Here is an 18,216-nt window from a genome sequence, read left to right on the forward strand (position 1 = left end):
ACTGATTTTGCTAAAGAGTGGGTCATGCCTCGCACCCTTTCCCCCCAGCCATTTTTTCTTTGTAGTTACCCCCACACACATGGGACTTCAGGATTAACTGGTATTCCCCAGTGATTTCCAACAAAAACAACAGCCCGCCAGTTTGGAGGGGCCCTCCATATCAGATACCTTTCTATGTTTCTGTCTAGATCAGCCCTTTATCCAAAGCACCGAGGGCTGCCATGGATTGAGCTAAGAGTTCACTGACATCTCTGCAGATTTATCATTACAGTTTCCAGAGGACTGGCCGTGCAAAACGAAAATGCCGTCCGTTGAAGCAAAGCAATGCAAAATGAAACAAAGAGCCTTGTGGCGCTTTAAAGGCTAACACATTTATTACGGCATCATATGCATGAAAAGGCCTCCCACAGCCGACACACACGCACATGGGTATAGAGAAAACTGTAAACAGTGGGGCCCAAAGGCCACAGGATGCAGAAAGTACAGCCTGACATTTCTTCGCAAATCTCAGCTGCATACAATGCAATAAGCACAGTAACCATTTTCATCAGTAGCAACTGGCAATCTTCCAAACTTTGTTCCGTTAATTACGCACCAGGTACGAAAGGAAATCCTGGTTCCAATTGAGCCCTAAACACACAGAATCAAACTTGCCGCGGGAATTCTAGTTCAGTCAGAGGCTGCCTAGTGTGGAGTCAAGTCAAGTTGCAGTGTGTATCCCTGAATAGCTTTGGCAGGTGAGAAGCCTGCGGTCCTCCAGATGTTACTGAATTACAACTCCCATCATCCCTGAGAAGGGATGGGGGACGAAACCGAATCAGTTTGTATTTAAAGACAAACCCTAACCCGCACTTTCCAAAACAGTACATGAATCATTACACAGCCACTTCTTTTTGAAATTCACACTTCTCCAGATTTTGCTGTGCAGTTCTCCAGCCAAGGGATGTGTAAAAAAAACACACACCACATATACTAGGGCAAAGCGTGCATAAAAATGCATATATTAGTGAAGGTAGCATACAAAAACACATTATACTGTAAAACTGTATCTATTTTGGCAAAATTGAATAAAAAATGTGTATATCAGGATAAATTCACAATAAAATGCTGATGTATTTTCAAGCAGGCTTTTGAAAAATAAATAAATTGAACCCTGGTGCAGAAATGTGGAGAACCAAATTTATGACTGGAGAGAGTGCAGTGAAATTTTGCATCCACGCGAGCACATTAAATTTATATGCCTGTACCGTAGGTGTATGCATATCCCACTGCTTCCATCAGTTCCTTCCCCACTGAGATTTAACTTTTAGAGGACCTGGGGAGGGGCCTAGAGACTGAAGACTGGGGTGGGCAGGTGAGATTGGAGTGAAAAAGCCCCTGTGTCTTTTGTCTTCTTAGCTGCCATCTTTGATGGGATCAGACTTGGTGGAGGCAAGAAGAACCTTCATTTGTTGTTCATCCTCTCGGAGGGGTCTTGACCTTAAAAGTAAGAGTGATTGAACAGAAATAAGCAATACAGGAGGTAGCAAGGAGAGTGATCATGCCCTATGAGGAAAAGGCGGAAGGAGATGGGCATGTTTATCATGGAGAAGGGACCATTGAAGAGGTGACAAGATAGCCATCTTAAAGCATCTGAAGGTCTACATAAGAACACAGGAACATGATGCAGGCCCAACTGCTGGATCAGGTCAAATGCCCTCCACAACCCAGTATCCTGTTCTCAGGGTGAAAAACCAGGTGCCTCTGGGAAGCCCACCGGAATAGTCCTGCAGCGTGCGGAGGGCCACATGAAATTAGTTCGAGGGTCCCACATACCCTGTTTCTCATATTTTAAGACATACCCATAAAATAAGCCATAGCAGGATTTTTAATCATTCAAGGAATATAAGCCATACCCTGAAAATAAGACATAGTGATAGGCGCAGCAGCAATGCCGGCCGCGGCAGGAGGATAGGAAAAAAATAAGACATCCCTTGAAAATAAGCCATAGTGTGTTTTTTTGAGGAAAAAATAAATATAAGACGTGTCTTATAATATGAGAAACACGGTATTACCCACCCCTTTCATAACATTCCATTCATCCTGGACTGGCTTGCCCTTCATTTCCTTGGTCGTATTGTTGGAGTGGTGGTGGGAATCAACAGAGTGATGATACATATGCTTACTCAGCGGGATCATTGAGGATCAAGGGGACCTGTTGACACCTGACTGTCAACGGAGTGTGCCAAGCCGCTACGTTAGCAGCACCAAAGTGACTTCCGTGGGGCGGAAGACTTGGCAGTGTGGATGGAGGTCCTGGGCTGCCCAGACGACCTGACCTTCTTGGCCTCACTGATGTGGTCCAAAGGAAAGCAGAGCAATACACTTGGCTGCAGGAGTTGCAGGAAGGAGGTACACAAGGCACCATCTAACCATCTTAGAGACTTCAGATTTGTGTAGGGTTTCTCCTTAGCCTTTTCTTCTTCCAAAGATGTCTCACAAGGCATTTAGGTAAAGGTAAAGGGACCCCTGACCATTAGGTCCAGTCGTGACCAACTCTGGGGTTGCGGCGCTCATCTCGCGTTATTGGCCGAGGGAGCCGGCGTACAGCTCCCAGGTCATGTGGCCAGCATGACAAAGCCGCTTCTGGCGAACCAGAGCAGCACACAGAAACGCTGTTTACCTTCCCACTGTAGTGGTACCTATTTATCTACTTGCACTTTGACGTGCTTTTGAACTGCTAGGTTGGCAGGAGCTGGGACCGAGCAATGGGAGCTCACCCCGTCGCGGGGATTCGAACCGCCGACCTTCTGATCGGCAAGCCCTAGGCTCTGTGGTTTAACCCACAGCGTTTACTGTTCACTAAATGTGTATAGGATTCCAGCCTAAAAGTCTTATACATTTGCCAGTTAAAGAGAGGGGGGTGCGCTTAATTTTTAAGTGTCTCTGAGTATTATACAGAATTCTGCTTTCTTCCTTAGTCAGCCCAATTTGAGAGCAGGGCCTGTAGGGCAGAAATCGCCCCAAAACGTTAGATATGTCTTGAAACTCACCGTATCTCCACTTCCTCAATTGTCTCTGGCAGTGGGACATTCCGGGTCTCTGGTAGGAAACAGGCAGCAATGCCAGAGATGATGGGGGCTGTTCCATAGATTATCAGCGGCATCGGTGCAAATATTTCCCCAGTCATCTTTACCAGAGGGGCTATCATGCTGCCCACACGGGCCATGGTACCCCCTAGGCCCATCCCCGATTGCCTGTGGCAGGAGAGGAAACAGGCGTGAATATTTGTAGTTTTCAGCTCTTTCTAGAGCAGGCATCCCCAAACTGCGGCCCTCCAGATTTTTGGCCTACAACTCCCATGATCCCTAGCTAACAAGACCAGTGGTCGGGGAAGATGGGAATTGTAGTCCAAAACATCTGGAGGGCCGAAGTTTGGGGATGCCTGTTCTAGAGCTTCTGGTTTGAATGTGGATTGCATGTCCGTCAGTTTGCTTAGAGCAAGCACGTCCAAAGTCTGTTTCGGGGGCCTAATCCGGCCCACTGGTCAGTTCAATCAGGCCCCCGTGGCAGTTTATTTCCTGGGGTAAACTCCTAAAAAAAACCTCAACATCTTCAATCCTAAAAAAACTCAAGAACTTCAACCCTAAAAAAAAATCTCTTCAATCCTAAAAATAGCTCAACAACTTTGGGGTAAAAAAACCTCAACAACTTCAATCCTAAAAAAAGGTTAGCAACTCAAGGCCCTTCACTTAATCAAAACTGGCCCTCTTTGAAAAAAGTTTGGACACCACTGGCTTAGAGTTTTCTAGGGCAGCATCACACGATACAAAATAAAAATGCAGGGCTCTTCCAGATGACCTGTTTGTTGAGCTGTCATCCTGATTTGCTCACACAAAGCTTAAGGGGCGGTTAGACAGCTTTCCTGAACATTTCATTCTGATTTGTTGGCAGGGAGACTATACAACAATGCATTCACCATGACTTGCTTATGGGACGTTTGTATGTCTTCCTGTTAATCATTAATTAATTCCACACTTTTCAATAGGGATGAAGGAGAAGTTCCATTTTCATTTAAAGGCAAATCTACCTAATACACACTTTTCAAAACAATACGCAAACCGAAACACGGCTAGCCTTCAAAATCCGCAGTTCTCCGAATTTTGCACTGTAGGTTTCCAAGACTCCCTTTGACCCACCTGATCACAGTTGGGAAAAGCTCTCCAGAGAAGATGTAGGCACAGTTGAAGGAGGCCGCAAGGGAGCCTTTGCCGATCACAGCAAAAACCATCCGCAGATTGCTCAGATCTAAGAAATAAGAGAGACTTGTCAGTCAGAAGCCAAAATTCACGGAGGATAAGGCTACGATGGCTGTGCTGAATCTCCTCTGTTGGAGGCAATATGCATCTGAACACCAATAGCTGGAAACTGGAGGTAGGGAAGAGTTGCCCGGGTCTCGCTTTTGGGCTCCCCATTGGAGCATCTGGGAGAACAGGATGCTGGACTGGGTGAACAATTGACCTGTTCTAGCAGGGCTGCTCTTGTTGTAAGAATTTTAAGGTTATATATATTATAATTGTTCATAAACATGTACATAAATGTACCAAGCAAACAGTACAGGAAGACAGGCCTGAAAAACCATTTTGATTCTCCCAAAAAACGACCAAATGTTTCTCTGAAAGGAGAGAAGGGGGGGTGAAGAAACCTTCTCATTGTCTCAGTAATTAAAGTGATAATCCCCTGGCATCCTGATACCTGAGTACCAGACAAAAGGGTGTGATTAACTTGGCTGGGAAACAGGGAAATGCAAATATCTCTCTTTTTTTTACTTGATTAGTTTTCGGGGGCAGGGGGCAGGGTCCAGGACGCTCAGATTACTGCCACCAGACCTCCCCTTTCATGATGTATCTATGATGAATTTAGGGAGGGTGGTCTTGGGCTACACCCCTTCTGTGACATATGGGTGATGCTTCTGGGGGGTGGGCTGAAACCAATTTCAAATTTCTATTTAAGGGCAGGACACCTTTGTTTGGGGTTCCTTCCTTGTTCTCCTGCGTGAGGGGAAGGACCCTGTTGCAACAGCAAAAATAAAGGCTTTGCTTCTCAAAATTCTCTGGTTGGCCTCTGTTATATTCTCCGACCGATGGAGAACCCAATAAGGGCTCTTGTGTACCCCATAAGGGAATAAGGGCAGATTTTTTGCTTATAACACTCTTATGCCTGGGATTGAGACCAGTGGAGAGGGGAGGCACTATATCTTTGCACTAACCAATTTCTGTGCCACACTCATAACAAGATCCTCACCCGAAGGCACAAAGATGTTGGCCAGGATGCAAAGCCCTGCCAGGATAAGTGAAGAAGCCTGGGAGAATCGGCGGCCCACAAACGTGATGGTCAGCACTGAGATCAGCTTGGCTGGGTAGTCAACAGCACCGAAGACCAGCTGGGTTAGGTAGATGTTGAAGCCAAAGTTCTGCAGGTCCATGGCCAGCCCATAATAGGCAAAGGCGGTGGAGAACCTGGGGTGACAGGTCACAAGTCAGAATGCTCAACCAACACGCCCCCAACTTCCTTGCTTCCCAACAGTGCAAAACCTCTTCCTATCTTGTCTGAAACGGATTCCAATAATCTGTTGATTTCAGTTTCTGACAGGTCTTTCTTTCCAATCTTAAATTCCGTTCTCCACATTTCCATATCAGTTTACAGGTTTTTATTTTAGTTTTAAGCAATCTTGCGAAAATTCGCCAGCCATTTAGTGTGGATTTCTCCAAAGAGTCGCATTTGTATGTGATTTAGCATATTTTCATAAAGCAATTTCCCCCTGGAGAATACAGGGTTGTATGTGATTTTCACTAATATAGGCATTTTAGTGCACACTTTGCCCTCGTATGTGCATGTGTGAACACATTACCCAGCTGAAGAACTGCCTTTCCAAATTCAGAGATGCGTGAATGCTGGTGCCTGGCATGCTTCCCTAGGGAAAGCATTGCTCAAGCAGAGAGCCAACACTGAAAAGGCCCATTCCTCAGACTTCCTTTTTGAGAAAGATAGTTCAGGTATATGCATCCACCCTACACCTTCCACTGGGAAGACAGATGCAAATAATTCATTCAGCTCCACTGCATTCTCCTTATTCCCCCCCCCCTTTTTTGCATCCCCTAATTGTTTGCTTGCATGTCAGGGCTGGGTCATTGGCAGGTTAGAACAGAGACTCAAAGTAAAGCTGGCTTTTGACTCAAGAAAATAGCATACAACAGGGAGCGCGCAGGCATGGCTGCTCTCGGTGGCAACGTTGCCAAGACTAGCTCTTGGCTCCTCCTCCTCCCACCTAAATCTCCTCCTCTGGATGTCTCCCAAACTGGCTCAAACTCTGGTGAGCCCATGGGCTTTCTGAGCTTTCTGTTTGGCTACATGTAAAGCCCTGCATGGCCTTGGAGTCAAAGCGGAAGGGGAGCTCAAAGCAGAGGGACCCGGCAGCTGCTGCAAAGCTGGTGCAGCTTTTGCCCTTTCCACCTTCTCTCTTTCAGGTCCAGAGCCTGATTTCTCTCTCTCTGTGTACCCTGTCTTGCTCTGGAAGGGCTTTCTGCCTCAGGCTCTTCTCTTTCCCTCAAGCCTGTTGCTCCTTGGCTCCCCAGCCTCCTTCCATCTCTGACCTGTCTTCAGAGTCTCACCACCACAATCTTGGCTGTGAGCCTCCGTCCTCTGCTGTTTTCCTGGGGGCGTTCTTTGGTTGGAGCCTCCCTAGTGCTCCTCTTCATCCAGCCAGTCACTGACATTGCATTTTGGGAGGGGGGGGGGAGTTTGTGTTCCCGTTTTGTGTTTTTTGCTCCAGCAAGAAGAAGAAAAGAAGGCACTTGCCAGACAAAGGAGACCCCGCAGGAGATTCTGCGAATGGCAGGTGTCCACACCAGGTCGGCCATGCCGTGGCTGGCTTTGGTGGCAGAGGAGAGCTCCTTTTGCATGCTGGATTTCAAAACCTGAGCAGGAGGAGAGCAAAGTTGGGATACACCAAGCAGGGAACAGATATAAGCTGTTTATTTTAAAGTCCTATTACCACAGCGCCTAGGGCTTGCTGATCAGAAGGTCAGCGGTTCGAATCCCTGTGACGGGGTGAGCTCCCGTTGCTCGGTCCCAGCTCCTGCCAACCTAGCAGTTCGAAAGCACGTCAAAATGCAAGTAGATAAATAGGAACCGCTACAGCGGGAAGGTAAACGGCGTTTCCATGTGCTGCTCTGGTTCGCCAGAAGCGGCTTTGTCATGCTGGCCACATGACCTGGAAGCTATACACTGGCTCCCTCAGCCAATAATGCGAGATGAGCGCGCAACCCCAGAGTTGGTCACGACTGGACCTAATGGTCAGGGGTCCCTTTACCTTTACCTTTACCTATTTTTATTATTACTTATTTGCGTTGGATAGGCTTTTTATAGGACGTGTGATCTCTGTTGTAGATTTCATTGTTTCTCTGGCCTGTAATCTGCCTTGTGCATAGCATATATAGAAAGGTGGCATACAAATTAAAAGTAAAATGAAACAGTTGAAAGCATCAAAATATGTTGGTAAATGAGGGACTCACCAACCTCCCTTCATGATATGGCCAAACGATCTCATGGTTAGCACATTCCCACTAAATATGAGTTTCTTTGGCAACATTCATAAATGAAAAATAAATAACGGAATGAAGTGAAATGAAATGGCTGAGCCCTAGGGATATATGAAATAATACTTCTGAGCATGCTCAGAGTACCTTTCCATCACAGCCAACTGCAGCCAGTCCTCAGGGGAGGCCTGAATTTGAACTACTGTATACTGATTAGTTTGCTAAGGCTGTTGCGCACATGGCTGCTTGCTAATTTTGTGCCTGTGCAAAAAGTTGCATTTCTTCCTTGTCCTGCATCCCCAGCGTGCTGTACCTCCACACTAAGTTTGTCTCCTTCGTTCTTCTTCCCATTTATTTGGGCGGCTCTCTTGAGGCCTTTCACTGCCCGCTCGTGTTTTCCTGAAATTGCCAGCCATCGTGCCGACTCCACAAACAGCCTGCAGGCCAAACACAAGGAAAGGGGATTCTTTCAGTAGCTCTTTGAGGGAACGAAGGAATGGCTAGAGCAGGGAGCAGCGATGGGGTATGTGAAATTAACTCTTCATCAGAAGAAATGCCTGCTCAGGGGAGCCAGGCCTAATGAGCACAGCCGCTCTTTTCAGTTGGTCTTGCCTTTATGAGGCAGTTGTGGAGGCTGAATGTCTCTGCCTTCCCACAGCTGCCTAAGTCCCCTCCTCTCCCAGATCCGTCCCAAACAATCTGAGACTACACCAGTGTGCCTCTCTCTGCTCTTCCCTCTTCATACCTCTTCTGGTCCTGGGAGACCATGGGGGAGGGGAGTTTGGTGCAGCAGCAGGAGAGAGAGACACACCCTGAGTTCCTCACCAGCCTGATTCATCTCTGCCTCTTGGCCTCCCTCCACTCCTGCTTCCAATTCTGGACTTCTCTCTGCCACCGAATCTCCCTGCTCACTAAACCCTGTTACCTCTTCTGCTTCCGACACCTCCTCCTCCCTGTCTGCTCCCTCTGTCCACCTCTTAGCATCCCACCACCACTCCTCGGGCTCTGAGCCTTCTTCCCCTGGGGGTTCCCTTGGGGATCCCCCAGCTTGTGCCTCCCACCATTCCTCTGCGTCCCACCACTCCTTGACTGCTTCTGCCTGCTAGAATTTGTCCTCGAACTGTGATCGTGCCTCTTGCTTGCCTGGATGGAGACGTATTATTTTGGCATGGCTGAAATATAGCCTCCCGGAGAAAGGTAAGATTCACACCTGCCGCCGCACCCTCTTTTCCCTTTGGCCCCACCCACCACTGGCATGTGGCCCCAGGGAAGTCGTTCACAAGGATTGTGGCCCTTGGACCAAAATGTTTCCCCGCCCTTGTTGGAGGGATATACTGGGACCGATTTGAAAATGCAGAGTAACCCACGGTGAGCTTGGAGCACCTTCCGCTCTCTGTGTTTGGGATTGGGACCTGCAGCGAGCAAGACCCAGCCATGTGTATTACTTCACTTGCTGCAATATGTGTCAGGCCAGCCCTAATGTACCTGGCGGCCTGAGCCCTCCCGCTCCTGCTGTTGTGCTTTGGGCTTCTCTGCCCCAAAGTCCTGCCCTGGTGGCGCCACTGCCAGCAGACCACATTGACCTACCAGGAGTAGAGGAAGAATACAAAGAAAGGCAGGGAGACTGTCAGCTGCAGCCAGCGCCAACCAGGGATGGCGTACGCCACTCCGGCCAGGATGAACTGCCCATTGGTGTAGCAGTAACCGTTGATGGTGCCAACAATGGCACGGTACTTGGTCGGAATCCACTCCATGCCTGGGGAAGGAGAAAAGGATACATTTTATTTTTTTAATGCTGCTTTTTTTCAGGTTGGCAACCGATGTCAGAGGAGCAGGGTGAGTAAAAATGGTAAAAGTGCGCAGGTAACAATTATGGGTACCACCTTCTTGCCGTGATTCTTGCTGTTCAGGACAGGAGTCGTACATTAGTTGCCTAGCTAGGGTATCATTTTCTTTTCCCCATGGTGCACCTTTTAACCTGAGCTGTTGACCGAAATTCAAGTTGATTGAGTGCCATGGGAGTTGATTGAGTGGACAGGGCACCGAAACACAGAGCTGTTATAGTCACGTAGATTAAAAAGGGGTAGGTTGTTCTTTTCAAATTGGGGGCAATGTTTCAAAATACAAAAATAAAATGTGTCGAAGTGCTGGCTTAGTACAGTTAAAATATAAACTTTTACCCTTGTAAAGTAGGCTTGTTTCTAAATACACACACACCCTCTCCATTTTCCATCCAGACAATCGTAGACTTATAGAGTTGGAAGGGACCACAAGGGTCATCTAGCCCAACCCCCTGCAATGCAGGAATCTTTTTGCCCCATGTGGGGCTCGAACCCATGGCCGTGAGATGAAGAGTCTCATGCTCTACCAACTATCCACAAGCAAGAGGCATGGTCAAGAGTGCAAAGGCACGTTCCCTGCTGGCAAAAACTCCTCAGGGCCAGTGAAAGGTATTGCCGAGGGAAAGTGGGGTGTGTGTGTGTGTGTCTGAGGAGAGTCACGGCGACCAGTTAGTCAGGCCTTGAGAGCTACACTTGGCCCTGGGACCTGAGGTTCCCCATCCCTGGTTTGTAGGATGAAATGGAAGTGGGCCTGGTTTCCTCAGGTGGCTTGTGAAGGGTGTCAGGAGGTTGCCTACTCACGAGTAGGACCCTGGCAGAGACACATGCCCGACTGGCATGTTTCCCTCCCTCCTGGGCAATCGTTCGGGAGTTTCTTAAGCATTCTCCAGCCTGAACATCACAGCGACTGATGCCAGAAGACATCAGCACACTTCACAGATCCGCAGAGGTTTGCGCAGTTGCATAACAGAACTTTATTTATATGTAAATAAAGTAGATTAGCACAGCATCTTGGCTAATCTACTTTATTTACATATAAACACACACCGAGCGCTGTAACATGGCTCCCTCTCTCTCTAGCATCAGACAGCAAAGAGAAAGAACAAAGGACAACAGTTCCACTTCAGGAACACAGTAAGACAAACATCCTGTCTACGTCACATCCTGTGGTATCAAAGCTCATACAGTCATAGACAATAAACCCATGACTGCACACGGGGAATAAATCTCCAACAAAGGGCTGCTTGAGGACTCAGCCAGCGAGAGAGGAGCATCAAAGTACTCACACAGCGAGACGGAGTTAATCGCTATCCCCGACATGGCCATTCCACACAGGAAGCGGAAAACGCAGTAAGCCGCGTAGTTTGGCGCGAAGGCAGTGGAGGTGCCCGCCACCCCCATCAGCAGGTAGCTCCAGACGATGAGGGCTTTCCGGCCAAACCTAAATGATGAGGTTGAACATGTATTAATGTGAAGCTAAGATGAGTAAAAATGTAAAAAAACTGCCTTATATACCACATCAGGCCGTTGGTCTGTCTAGGTCTCTGTTGTCTCGATGGACTGGCTTTGGCTCTCCGGGGTTTCAGGCAGGGGAGGTTCCCAACCCTACCTGAACACACCTGGGATGAAACTGGGAACTCAGGTGTGCAAAGCAGATACTCTTCCATTTGGCTACGGCCCGCCTCCCTTCTTCACTGCAGGGATGGGACCCTCCTGATATTTTTGCCAGTTTGCATTTCTTGGTGCAGAAAGTATTGGCCTTATGTGTAGAGATCTTTCCTATCCTACTTAATTCAAGAGGGTTCTGGAAGTTTCTCCGTGTGAAAGAAACAAGCAGAAGTTTCATGAGGTTTGGGTTATTCCTTCAGAGAAGCTGAGTACAGCTGGTTTAAATGGGTTCTCTTATCTCTTCTGCCAAGGTCGTGCTGACTATAAAAGTGAGTTTCACTTTCTCTTTCTATCTCTGGTGTGGTGTTCTGTATACAGTGGTACCTTGGTTCTCAAACGCCTTGGTACTCAAACAACTTGGAACCCAAACACTGCAAACCCAGAAGTAAGTGTCCAGGGGCGTACCCAGGATCAAAACTAGGGGGGGGGAGCCATGGTCATTCAAGGGCGGGGCCAAGGCACGGGAGGGGAGGGGCCACAAAGTGGGAACATGGGCGGGGCTACAGAGCCCAGGTGAAACTGACTCCAGGAAGAAGTTTCACCCTGGGCGCCGCCCAGGGGGAGAGCGCACGTGTGCGGCCAGGGGCGGGGTAATAGGGGAGGCAGGGGCTCCACTTTGTGGGGGGCAGCGCGGTGCCCCCTCGCCACCTCCACCGACGGCTGCCCCGCCTGAGTAGGAGGAGGAGGGAGGGAGGGAGAGAGGGAGGGCTGGTCGAGCAGCCGAGCAGCTGCGCGCTCAAGTTGCCTCCGCTTCCGCCAGACCCGGCGGGGGCGCGAGTTGAGGTCCGCCCTCCTTTCCCTCCGTCCCTCCCCGGGGGCAAGGCCTGGCTCTGCGGCTTAGAGCCCCTCCGCCTTCTCCGCCTCCTGCTGCGAAGCCCCCTCCCCTTTCCGCGGCTCCTGCTGCCGCTGCAGCCCAAACAGAAGCGGTGGCGGCGTCTGCTGCGCGCTCCGAGGGCGCGCCGACCCGGGAGCTGCTGAGGCGCTGCGCCGCCATGGGCTATTGCTGCAGCCGCCAGGAGCAGCCCATGTGCAGCCCTCGGAGTCGGGGCCAGCGGGGTTGGGCACGCCGTCGGGCCACAGCCGGCAGGAGCAGTAAGTGGCGCCACCACCACCGGGGCTGGGCTGGGCTGGGCTGGTTAGGGACGCGACTCCTGCGCTGCTCTCACTCTGGAGCTCGAGGAGGGGAGGGAGAAACGGAGAGGGGGAGGAAGCCGCTTCCCTGTCTCCATTGCTCCTCCTTTCCCTTCGCGCGGGTCCCTTCCTCCAAGTGGCGTCGCTAGCCTTTATGCGCGCGACGGATGCCCTGCCCCCTGGCAGGGTGCCTTCTGAATTGCTGTCCCGGGCAGCCAGAAGGCTAGCGATGCCGCTGTGCCTTGCTGAGCCGCTTCAGGCTCTTCTTGCGGGACCCCGACGCGTCTCCAGTTCAGCTGCAGCCACCGTGAAGCAGGACGATTTAAATTATTTTATTTTTGCTGCCCCCCCCCCGCCCGCCCATGAAGTGTTCCAGTTTGTGAACTTTTTCAGAAGCTGAACGTGCTCTGTTTTGGGTGTTACGCTTCCAATTTAAGTGTGACACTTCTGTTTTGAGTGTTATGCTGAGGTTTGTCTGTTTTTGCAATTTATTTTGCATTTTTTGTTTTTGTGGCTCTTTTGTTTTTGTTTTTGTGACTGTGTGGAACCCAGTTCAGCTCGTTAGGGAATTTCACGGGGGGGGGCACCCAAACGAGGCTTCGTTTGGGCAACCAGAGTGATAGCTATCCTCAAGAGGACCCCGTCCTATCGTACCCCTCCCCTGGATCGCCTCAAAGACATTTGCACCGCACAAACCACACGGGAACGAGCCCTGGTTAATAAAGGCTCCCTAACAAGCTACTGATTGATTGATTGTGTGACTGCAGTACATTGTTTGTTGCTTTCATTTTATGGGTCAGTGGTCTCGTTAGATAGTAAAATTCATTTGAAATTGCTGTTTTAGGGGTTGTTTTTGGAACGCATTAATCCATTTTGCATTACTTTCTATGGGAAAGCGTGCCTTGGTTTTGGAACGCTTTGGTTTTGGAACGGACTTCTGAAATGGATTAAGTTTGAGAACCAAGGTACCACTGTACAGTGTTAAGGTTTAATCTTATTATAAGTTATTGTAAGTTTAAGTTAAGTCTGTTGCAACTGGATTTCTTGTGGACAGTACCAATCCTGAATGTATTTGTGACCATTATGTTCATTTACCTTCAGTAGCAGTAAAGCTCTGCTGGATAAAATATTAATTGCCTCTGGCCTTTTTTTTGGAGGGGGGCAATCCTGCAACGTGGTTAAGTTTTTACTACCATGTTTCTCCGAAAATAAGACACCGTCTTATATTTATTTTTCCTCAAAAACAAAACAAAACAAAACAAAACACTATGGCTTATTTTCTGGGGATGCCTTATTTTTTCCCTCCTCCTCCTGCCGTGGCCAGCATTGCTGCTGCGCCTATCACTATGTCTTATTTTCGGGGTATGGCTTATATTCCTTGAATGTTTAAAAATCCTGCTATGGCTTATTTTATGGCTACGTCTTATTTTCGGAGAAACAGGGTAGCTATACGTTTTTGCTAACTATACGTTTGCTAACTATAAGTTTTTGCTAACTATACGTTGGAATCTGCTCTGGATCAATACAGAGTAGAATTATATGACAGTTTTGGGGCTACTATCGTCCCTGCCCACAGTAGCTCTTTAGGATTCCGAGAGGTATTTGGACTTGCGGAGAGTTTAACCTTTCAGCTTTGCTGAAGCCTGACAGGCCCACTGGCTTCACCATAATACCTGCTTTAGGCTCCACCCCTTGATCCAGGTGGCCACACCCACATCCCCCACCCACCCCACCCACAACCCAAACCACATTGATTTCAAGAGCTGTTATTATACCCCAGAGGAAGGAGGACAACCAACCCCCACAGATTGAACTGGGGAATAGGGGCGGGGATTCATCCAGCTTCGTTGTTCATAGCCATGGCAACTGGCCTTGCACCTCACCTGTCCGAGAGGCTGCCAAACAGCACCGATCCGATCAGCACTCCGGCCATGTAGATGGACTGGGCCATCTGCCTCAGGGTCCGGGAATCGCACACCAAATCCCACTAAAAATTGAGGGGAGGGAAGCAGAGGCTGTTTGAGAACAAAAGTGGGCATAACATTTGAGGCAGCCTCACAGCGGGGCTTAATTTCTGAGCTTGGAAACCTATTTTCAGTTCCTTGTGGAATCTGTTTCCAGTGTCCCAAAGGAAAAATTCTGTGGTGAACTTTGGGCTCTAGGTGAAGGCAATGAAAACAATGACTCATTACAAAGGTGCTGAAAACAATGACCCATTGCAATCCTGATCATAGTTAAATACCCCCCTTTAGATAATATAACTGTGAACAAGGTAGAGTGCTGAAAGGGCATAAGGAGTAACTTAGGGAAGGGAATCATAGACATAAAATCCACACAGAAACACATCATTGTTTGTTTTAACTCGCTTGTGGGAACAACTCAGAGGCTGCGAAAGAATGAAGGGTAACAACAGAAAGAAAAAGAGGAACCACCGAAAATGATTACGAAATGCAGTAGAACTATGATGATGATTAGAGCCCTCTGAAATTTGAAACATGGGAAGTCCCCCCCCCAAAAAAATCTATAATTTGGCAGAATATTTGGATCATTTGATATGTATATGTATAATTTGGAATATTTAAAGTCATTTGATTGGATTGTTAAAGTGGAAAATTTAATAAAAATTATTTATATATTTAAAAGGAGTAACTTAGGGAAGCCATTATTTAAAGAAGCTGTTTATTCGTTTGTACATTTACAAATAGGTGCCAACATGTTTCTGATGCTACCGATTCATCCTACGTACTAAAAGGAACCTCGCTCTCTCATGCATCCAAAATCCATGCACAAGGAGGGAGGAATCTGGCTCAGAGGAACACCCCCCCCCCACAGTAGTCCAGTTTGGACTTAGCATGCTAGCTGATGTTTGGAGGGTAGATTGGGGGATGATGATGATGATAACAACAACAACAACAACAACAACAACAACAACAACAACAACAACAACAACAACAACAACAACATTTTATTTATACCCCACCCTTTTGGCTGGATTTCCCCAGCCACTCCGGGAGGCTCCCAACCGAATATTAACAACACAATACAGCATTAAACATTAAAAACTTCCCTAAACAGGGCTGCCTTCAGATGTCTTCTAAAAGTAAAAAAAAAATTCTTTCAGTAGCACCTTAAAGACCAACTAAGTTTTTATTTTGGTATGAGCTTTCGTGTGCATACAGTACTGTATCTGAAGAAGTGTGCATGCACACGAAAGCTCATACCAAAATAAAAACTTAGTTGGTCTTTAAGGTGCTACTGAAAGAATTTTTTTATTTTGCTTCGACTCAGACCAACACGGCTACCTACCTGTTTCTAAAAGTCAGATACTGTACTGTAGTTGTTTATTTCCTTGAAATCTGATGGGAGGGCGTTCCACAGGGTGGGCGCCACTGCCGAGAAGGCCCTCTCCCTGGTTCCCTGTAACCTCACTTCTCACAGGGAGGGAATTGCCAGAAGGCCCTTGGAACTGGACCTCAATGTCCGGGCAGAACGATGGGGGTGGAGATGCTCCTTCAGGTATACAGGACCAAGGCCATTTAGGGCTTTAAAGGTCAGCACCAACACTTTGAATTGTACTCAGAAACGTACTGGGACCCAATGCCGATTGGATGGGATCTCTGAGGAAAGGCATGGCTGGCAGGAAGCTTGGATATTTTGCTACAGTACAGGTCCCACTTGTAGACACTGAAATACAGATTCATAGGCTTGGAAAACACCATAGCATTATGTGCCAGATGTGAAGAAATCCCTCCCTTTCACTGTTACATTTTGACTCCACACACTCTGAACCTCTGGTTGTTATAGCTGACACCCCTGACAGATCTGTTGCTATAAGGTGCTTTGGGTCTACAAAATTTAATGAGGTGTACAAAAACTGATTTGCTCGCATAAGGTTTATTGCCAAAAATATAAAATGTTCAGTCTTGATTGAGCATCTGTTCTGATTTTTGTCTTTTAAAGGGGCTCTCTAGAATTCATCAGCATTTTGGTGTGACTCTCTCTCCTAATATACATATTTATGCATGTAATTTTGCCTAATGTACACATTTTTGCAAGCAATTTCCTAATATAATACAATATTGCATGCTCTTTCCACTAATGGATGGATTTTTATGTGCGCCTTCCCCCGAGTCACACATTTTTGCTCACATTATTTGGCAAGTGAACAGCATCCAAATCTCTGGAGAACTGCGAATTTTGAAGGACAGCTGCTTAGGGGTTTGCATATTGTTTCGGGAAGTACAAATTAGGGAGCTTCACATGAAAGGGTGAACGCAAACCTAATACAGTGGTACCTCTACTTACGAATTTAATGCGTTCTGAACGCACATATGTAAGTCGAAAAAAATTGTAAGTCGAATCCCATAGGAATGCATTGGGAGAAAAAAATTCGTAAGTCGAAGCAACCCTATCTAAAAATTCGTAAGTAGAAAAAATCCTATCTAAGCCGCATCCAAGATGGCGGATGGAGCTCCGTTCATAAGTAGAAACATTCGTAAGTAGAGTTATTCGTAAGTAGAGGTACCACTGTATCTCCTCCAGCCCTACGGCTCTTTTCAGCTCTATGAAAAACTGTTGCCTCTTTTGTCCATAGCAGGACAGGAACCTGCCTTACTTACATCAAGTTACACCATTGGTCTATTTGGCTCAGTATAGTGTACACAAGGGTTTCCCAAACTTGGGTCTCCAGCTGTTTTTGGACTACAGTTCCCATCATCCCTGACCATTGCTAGCTAGGGATGATGGGAGTTGTAGTCCAACAACAGCTGGAGACCCGAGTTTGGGAAACCCTGGCTGCACTGACTGGCAATGGCTCTCCATGGTTTTCCAGATGCCATTGGGAATTGAAGCAGGGACCTTCTGTATGAAAATAATATACTGTATGCTCCTTTTCCTTTCTTAAAAAGTTAAGGTTCTAGACCTCGTGGTTCTTAACAAAGGAGCTTGGGAAGCTGCCCTCTGCTAAATCAGGCCACTGGTCCATGTAATGGACTTGCAGTGGCTCTCCGGGGTTTCAGGCAGGGGACGACACTCCTTCTGCACTCCAAGCAGGTGCTCTACAACTGCACGATGGACCTCCCAGCAACTTATCCTCAACCCCACTCTCTCAAGGATGGTCCAGATAAATGGCTGCTCTCTCTCTCTCTCTCTCTCACCTCGCTGATGATGGTGTTGGTGAACATGCTCCTGTCATAGGTCCACCCATCAACACATGGCTCAGTGTCCACCGCGGCGTTGCTGGGGAGGGTAGCGTTTGGATCCAGGAGCCGCCACTGGGTGGTGACGAAGCGGCGGCACTTCTCTGCCTTCTTGTTCCCATCCATTGGGATGGAAATCCTGAGGAGGCTCTCGGCTCCCAGCTGCTGGGTGAGGTTGCTGGCATGGCGGGTGTGGTTGGCCGTGATGCGGGCCTGGCAGTGGTGCTCGGGGATCCCTGCCGTGAAATTCTGCAGGAGGTTGTGGTTGGCCAGCAACATCAGAGGGATGGCCAGGAAGGCGACGGACATCCTTTGGAAGCGGCCCATGCCTCCCAAGTTGTCCAGGATATCTGCAAAAGTCATGGCGGTGTTGGTGGTCAGCCGAGCAGAGTTCCCCGGAGGCAGAGGAGAGGGGCTCCCAGGAGACCCCGATGGAATTCAAGCCTCCGCACGCTGGTGGGATTTCACAGAGAACTGGCCTCCTGTGTTTCAGAAGGCAGAAACGTGGCAATCCACAGTTCCCAGATGGTGTGGCCCGAAATCACCAAAAGCCCGTGGTTGCCCTTTGCTTTTCCCTTCACCTATCAATAATATTGCTCTTCTCTGCAGCTCTCCTTTATTCCCAAGAGAATTTAAGAACAGGGCTTCTACGTACTGATGCTGAGAAGATGCCTTTAGTATATAGGACCCTCCTGGCCGATCCATGTGCTTTGAAAAGCCAGCACTTTGTATAAAAGCTTCGGGCCAGTTAATTTTTTACCCCTGAGAGCAGTTTCCAAGGGGGCGGTGGCAGCTTAAATG

General features: G+C 48.1%; 1 protein-coding gene across 1 annotated transcript; it reads right to left on the reverse strand.

The window, feature by feature from the left end:
• Positions 1 to 375: 375 nt before the first annotated feature.
• On the reverse strand, positions 376 to 17,778 carry LOC118075870 (solute carrier family 22 member 6-A-like). The gene is made up of 10 exons (XM_035098230.2): positions 17,374 to 17,778; positions 14,101 to 14,204; positions 10,705 to 10,859; positions 9,165 to 9,333; positions 7,891 to 8,014; positions 6,838 to 6,956; positions 5,284 to 5,498; positions 4,179 to 4,287; positions 3,033 to 3,236; positions 376 to 1,479 (listed from the first exon to the last, which is right to left on the reverse strand). The coding sequence occupies exons 1-10, from the start codon at positions 17,776 to 17,778 to the stop codon at positions 1,395 to 1,397; spliced, it is 1,689 nt and encodes a 562-aa protein (XP_034954121.2). The 3' UTR covers positions 376 to 1,394.
• Positions 17,779 to 18,216: the final 438 nt, after the last annotated feature.

The sequence above is a fragment of the Zootoca vivipara genome, chromosome 17 (genome assembly GCF_963506605.1).
Source record: "Zootoca vivipara chromosome 17, rZooViv1.1, whole genome shotgun sequence".
Taxonomy (NCBI): domain Eukaryota; kingdom Metazoa; phylum Chordata; class Lepidosauria; order Squamata; family Lacertidae; genus Zootoca; species Zootoca vivipara.

What these genes read in the sequence shown, in the direction of transcription:
- LOC118075870 (XM_035098230.2), bottom strand. Translation starts at nt 17,778, where the DNA reads ATGACTTTTGCAGATATCCTGGACAACTTGGGAGGCATGGGCCGCTTC. An exon ending in CCAACACCATCATCAGCGAG is followed by an intron (nt 14,205 to 17,373) that starts GTGAGAGAGAGA and finishes CTCAATTTTTAG; the next exon opens with TGGGATTTGGTGTGCGATTC. An exon ending in TGCGGGGTCTCCTTTGTCTG is followed by an intron (nt 5,499 to 6,837) that starts GCAAGTGCCTTC and finishes CTGTCACCCCAG; the next exon opens with GTTCTCCACCGCCTTTGCCT.